The sequence below is a fragment of the Aulonocara sp. 'chitande type north' Nkhata Bay genome, linkage group LG9 (genome assembly GCF_057382095.1).
Source record: "Aulonocara sp. 'chitande type north' Nkhata Bay isolate Kocher_YH1m ecotype deep benthic linkage group LG9, A_spYH_male_GT1.1, whole genome shotgun sequence".
NCBI classification, from domain to species: Eukaryota; Metazoa; Chordata; class Actinopteri; order Cichliformes; family Cichlidae; genus Aulonocara; species Aulonocara sp. 'chitande type north' Nkhata Bay.
Genome location: NC_141352.1, coordinates 29,389,097 through 29,395,096, shown reverse-complemented (window position 1 = coordinate 29,395,096; position 6,000 = coordinate 29,389,097). Strand labels below are relative to the sequence as shown.

The 6,000-nt window shown below is 38.9% G+C and overlaps 1 protein-coding gene across 2 annotated transcripts in view; it reads left to right on the top strand.

Moving 5' to 3' along the window:
* Window positions 1-1,992: 1,992 nt before the first annotated feature.
* The window catches only part of LOC147322323 (uncharacterized), a 333,216-nt gene continuing 329,208 nt past the window's right edge, over window positions 1,993-6,000 (top strand). For both annotated transcript variants that reach the window (XM_086306842.1, XM_086306841.1), the window contains exons 1-3: window positions 1,993-2,106; window positions 2,949-3,053; window positions 4,886-5,734. In XM_086306842.1, the coding sequence (XP_086162968.1) occupies window positions 3,036-3,053; window positions 4,886-5,734 (867 nt within the window). In that variant the 5' untranslated portion in view covers window positions 1,993-2,106; window positions 2,949-3,035. The remainder of the gene's footprint in view (window positions 2,107-2,948; window positions 3,054-4,885; window positions 5,735-6,000) is intronic.

Here is a 6,000-nt window from a genome sequence, read left to right as displayed (position 1 = left end):
TGAACAGTGTCTGGGAGGCTGTGGTTGCTGCTGCACGCAATGTTGATGGTGAACAGATCAAAACACTGACAGAATCCATGGAGGGCAGGCTTTTGAGTGTCCTTGCAAAGAAAGGTGGCTATATTGGTCACTGATTGGTTTTTGTTTTGTTTTTGAATGTCAGAAATGTATATTTGTGAATGTGGAGATGTTATATTGGTTTCACTGGTAAAAATAAATAATTGAAATGGGTATATATTTGTTTTTTGTTAATTTGCCTAATAATTGTGCACCGTAATAGTCACCTGCACACACAGATATCCCCCTAAAATAGCTAAAACTAAAAACAAACTAAAAACTACTTCCAAAAACATTCAGCTTTGATATTAATGAGTTTTTTGGGTTCATTGAGAACATGGTTGTTGTTCAATAATAAAATTATTCCTCAAAAATACAACTTGCCTAATAATTCTGCACTCCCTGTGTAGCTACTTTTTACAACGGGTTTTCCCATTAACAGAAAATAGACAGAAACCCTAAAAGAAAATGGCCTTGTTTTACGCACATCAAGAAGGAGTCAGACGACCGTCGGTTCAATCCCGGTCAATGTTTCCTCCGTCGGGTACCATAAATGTATGAGAAACCCCCCCCCCCCCAGAGAATTTATTATTTTTGTAAGAGTGAGAAAGAGAGGGAGAGAGAGAATCGATCCAACTTTCCTACAAAACGTTATACCACTCCGGGTCAAGACGGGCGATATAGCACGGACCGGTCAGATGACTACGCCGGATGGAAACATAACCGGAAGCGTCCCGGGGACTTTCCCTTTGACCTTCATCCTGGAATGATCTGATATCCTCGTGTCGGTGTTGTTCCCACATCATCATAATAAATGTTGTTCCAGGTTCAACATTGCCAGTGACCAATCACATTGTTGTGACGTCCACCTCATCTGGAACAAGAGAGATATTTTATTTAAAAATAAATCACTTTTCCTGGAAACTTAGGTCCAAAATGGGATCCTATTGGTGGCTCAGCTGGTTAATAAAGAGGGAGTACGACTTACTTACAATGAATTCCTTACATTTTATAATTTTCCCGTAAGTGTTTGGGAATTCTCAATGGTGCTTGGTGCCATACCCTCAGGTACTTTAATGTTATATAAAAACACTGACAGTTCAATATCTACCTCAGTCACTCTCCCTGATCCAGCTGAGTCAGCAGTGGGAAAAATCTGCTTTTCACAGGAACTTGGTAACAGCAATAAGACAATACGTAGTTTATTCCAAGAAGATATCGTGTCTCTCCCATATATATAATATCTTACTGGAACCGACATGTTCCAGATATCACCTGGAAGACAGTCTGGATGATCCCATAAATATCTAATTGCAAACAAGGTGAAGGAAATCTCATATAAAATTCTTCATAAATGTTACCCAGCCAGTCACTATATGGTAACATTTAAAAGACACATAAATACTAATTGAACTTTCTGTGGGGATCATCTAGAAACTGTAGCACATCTTTTTTGGTACTGTTCCTCTACACAGAGATTCTGGAAGAATTTAGCAGTTTTGTTTTTGTCCATATTTTAAGGGAGTTTTCTTAATGATGGGAAAATGTTTTATTCTGTTTCTTTAAGTTCACCAGGAAGAATGATAAATGTTTTTTATAATAAATTTGTTAATACTTTTGGCTAATTTTTTATCCATAAATGTAAGTTTATTAATAAATCACCATATTTCTGCCTTTTTAGAAGGATATGGAATAGTACATACAATCAATATCAGACTCAACCAACAAAAAGGCTCTCAGAACAATATATATATGTTGATTTTTGCGCATACTGATGAGATAATTTTTTACCCCTGATTTTGTATGTTCATGTTCTGTTCTTTCTTAAACTTCATGTGTTTGTATGTTGTATACTTATTGTGTGTTTCAATAAAGTTCAATTTTTAAAAAGTACGTTCTAAATGAAGCTTCAGACGTCACTAATCACGTGACTCTGGCCAAACGAATCAAGCCTCGACACGGTGCTTCTGAAGCAGTATGTTGATCTTTTTCACACACGCACCGGAGCGTCAGCTTCAAGCGGACCATCGCTACCTCTCACATCTAAAGGTAAGTGTCAAGGTAACTTTGAACTGAGTTCAGTCAATCTCGAGTTTTTTTAAGTTTTCTGTTGCTCTCTGTGAGAGGAGACCGTTAAAGGCGAGGCTCTCCAGAGTGTAGCAAAACAGGAAACCACAGCTGTGTGTGCGTGTGTGCAAAAGAATAGATTAGAAGTGCAAGTGAGCCACGAGTAAAGAAAGGTCAAGTTTCGTGAGTTGTTTTTCTCACCACTGATCACGCGCTCAACACTCTACACATACTTGCATCACACGCGCGCTCTCGAGCATCAGTATTGTACAATTCTGGGCGTCACGTGAGTTGAGGGTGTTACCATATAACGGAAATCTCCATTGTTCTGTAGCAGTGGTTCTCAAACGTTTCACAATGAGTTTCACCCTTACGAGCGACATCACAGCACAGTAGTATAAGCAGTAGCGGTTTTTGATACGGGCGATTTTCAATTTCGCTGCACAGCTAAAGTGTGCAATTTACTTTGTGTGCACTCAAATGGAGTCGAGTCAACCAGCGCAACCTCTGGCCAAGTACCATAGCCTACAGCCAGATTAACTTGTGACACACACAGTAGCGGTTCCGTATCAAAAAATCGTGGTGGGGATTAGTTGTCTTTGCTTAATGATTGGTTTTAGTCTTGACAATCCTCATTGCTGGCATTGCATCTTTCAATGCCAGCAATGCCAGGTATCGGTGCTCAAGCCTTTTGTGTTTGTTTCCAACAAGTTTCCCACCTCGGGAAGCAAAAATGTGTTCTTTTACTTGTGAGATGAACATATGAGACACTTTGACTCTTCAGTGCAGTGTGGAGCCTAACAAAGATCTGTTTTGTGTCCCAGCTGATCAGCAGGAGGAGAAGAGTCTGATGGAGAGCAGAGGAACATTTTCAGCTACTTGGACTCAGCTCAGCCACTACAGAGGAAACAATGAGCTCAACACAGAAGGTGACAGACAGAGCAGGGCGATATGACCAAAAATATTTATCACGATATACATTTGAAAATTTGCGATAACGATGTAGCTGATGATATAATTGACGCGAGACAAAATACTTTACAACTCCACAAAAAACACGGTAATAACGACGGCCTGCTAGCATGTCCTACCACAAATAGAGTTTGTTGTGTATCTGACGTACGAAAGCTAAACCAGTTCCACACCACTGAAGTTGCAGCATTTTTACAAACCAATTCTGGTTCATCTGTTTCATTCAGCGATCCGCTTTCACCCTTCTCATTCTCCGTCACCGCCATGTTTTTTCCTCCATGTGCGTATGAAAACAAAAGCACTGCGCATGCGCGTTTTACCCATATTCTATCGTGATATTTCATTTTCTTATCGTTGCCCAACATTATACCGGTATTACTGTGAACGGTATGATATAGCCCAGCCCTACATGAAAGGCACCCTGATTGTGCACTAATCACACATTAAAATGAGCAAAAGAGGCAAAACTGTGTGCCAGAGTCTCGGGTCAGCGTTTGTTTTTATGTCACAGCACCAGAACGATTGCAGGTGCTCATAAGAAGTTACCATAAATCACCACCTTTCATGGTCTCAGCACATCGACTCTGTTATTAAGAAAATGGGACAAGGCATAGCTATGGCTATGAAATGCTCTTTGTGTATCACTTCTTCAATTATGAAAGATGTCATTAATGCACTAGTAATGTCTCATCTGAAGTATTGTTCAATCATTTGGTCAGCAGCTAATAAGACAGATCTTAACAGACTTCAGTTAGTCCAGAATAAGGCGTCCAGATTAGTGTTAAGATGTTCATACTATAATAATATTGATAAAATGCATAATCAACTTTCTTGGCTTCCTGTACAGACTAAAATATTCTATGGCTTACTTGTATTTATAAAGAAAGCAATTCTGTTAAACACACCACATTTATTTCTGCTCAGCTGCAGTATCCAGATGAAATACATAATCATATTACACAGTTTTCAACAAACTGCAATTTAGTAAATGCTCGAGTTAAAAGTAACTTTTTGTAAAACTGTTATATTTAGAGCAACTTTTAAGTGGAATAAATTGCCTTATAAAATTAGAGAATTATTCAAACTATTCAAAACTTCACTGAACATTTAAAAGCCGATTTACAGAACTTTTAGTTGTTGTAAATATTGTAAGAGATGGTTTGTTTTTGAAATTTGTGTAATGTGCCTCAATGTTGTTGTTATTATTATTATTATTATTATTATTATTATTATTATTATTATTATTATTATTGATTGCTTATATTTTAACAATTGTGAAACCTCATTGTGGATGTAAGAGCCAAATCATGTGGATATCTTGAATCCACTTTACTGTATAATATTTTATGTGATAGTATTTGACGGAAGACGAGCAACATCTGTTGTGGAAGCTAATGGGGTTCTTTTTGAATAAACAAATAAACAAACATAGGATTTATTATCACTGAATAATTATGTATAAATCTATACAAAATATAGAAATATGTATTAGAAACAACAAAATAATATAAATTATAAAGTAATATAAAAGTGTGTGTGCATGTGCGCGTGCAATCAGGAGGGATGGGCATGATTTTAGTGTTTGAACAGTCATGGATTATTTTTAACAGCAGGTTGGATGTAATGTGTTAGAACTACCAGCAGGTGGGGATAAGAGACCTTTAAGGTGTTTGGTGCCACACTCCACCTTCAGGTTTAAAACTAGTGTTAATGGAGGGAGTTTGAAGGTTGAGTTTGTTCCACGACTGCATTTCACTCACTGCCTCTGTTTGTATCTCTGTCACTGCAGGACCAACATGGAGCGAGAAGTCAGCGCTCTCAGGAGGCCGACAAACCTCACAGAAGAAAGGGAGAGAAAACATACACCTGTGACGAGTGTGGGAAGGAGTTTACTTTAAAGGGTCATCTAAAACAGCATCAGGTCATCCACAGTGGAGAGAGACCGTTCAGCTGTGACTTGTGTGGAAAGTCTTTTTCCTGGAAGGGTTACCTAAAAAGACACCAACTCATCCACAGTGGAGTTAAAGCGTACAGCTGTGATCAGTGTGGCAGAGCTTTTACTCACATTTGGAACTTACAGAATCATCTAGTGACCCACTCTGGAATTAAGGCGTACAGCTGTGACGAGTGTGGGAAGGAGTTTGCTAGGAAGGATAAACTAAAACAGCATCAGGTCATTCACACTGGAGAGAGACTGTTCAGCTGTGACTTGTGTGGAAAGTCTTTTTCCTTGAAGGATTCCCTAAAAACACACCAACTCATCCACAGTGGAGTTAAAGCGTACAGCTGTGATCAGTGTGGCAGAGCTTTTACTCGCAGTAGCAGCTTACAGAGTCATCTAGTTACCCACTCTGGAATTAAGGCGTACAGCTGTGACATCTGTGGAATAACTTTCAGCCGGAGAGGGCACCGAAATAGACACCTACGCATTCACACCAGACATGATGTGTACTGCTGTGAACAGTGTGGCAAATACTTTGCTACAGACACACAGTTAAAACGACACATGTTTACCCACACTGAGGAGAGACCTTATAAATGTGACCTGTGTGAGAAGACTTTTAAAGCTCCACAGTACCTGAGACTACACCAACAGATCCACAGCAGAAAGAGACTCAACAAGTGCAGTTACTGTGAGGTATGTATTTATATTGTTATCTTGTCATTTTAGCCTAACTGTTTGGAACAACTCTGCTCATTAAACTGTGTTAGCATGTTAGCAATTCTACTGCATGGAGAAGCAGCTCTGAGTGATTATTCAGATTTTCATGTCAGTTATGATTTTAGTATTACTGTAGTATTATGGTGGTAGTATTGTAGTTATTGCAGCCCAGTAAACTGAGTGTGTTAACTGAAACAGTCAAATGTAATTGGACGTCTGCAGAGATGCTCTTTATTTCAGGC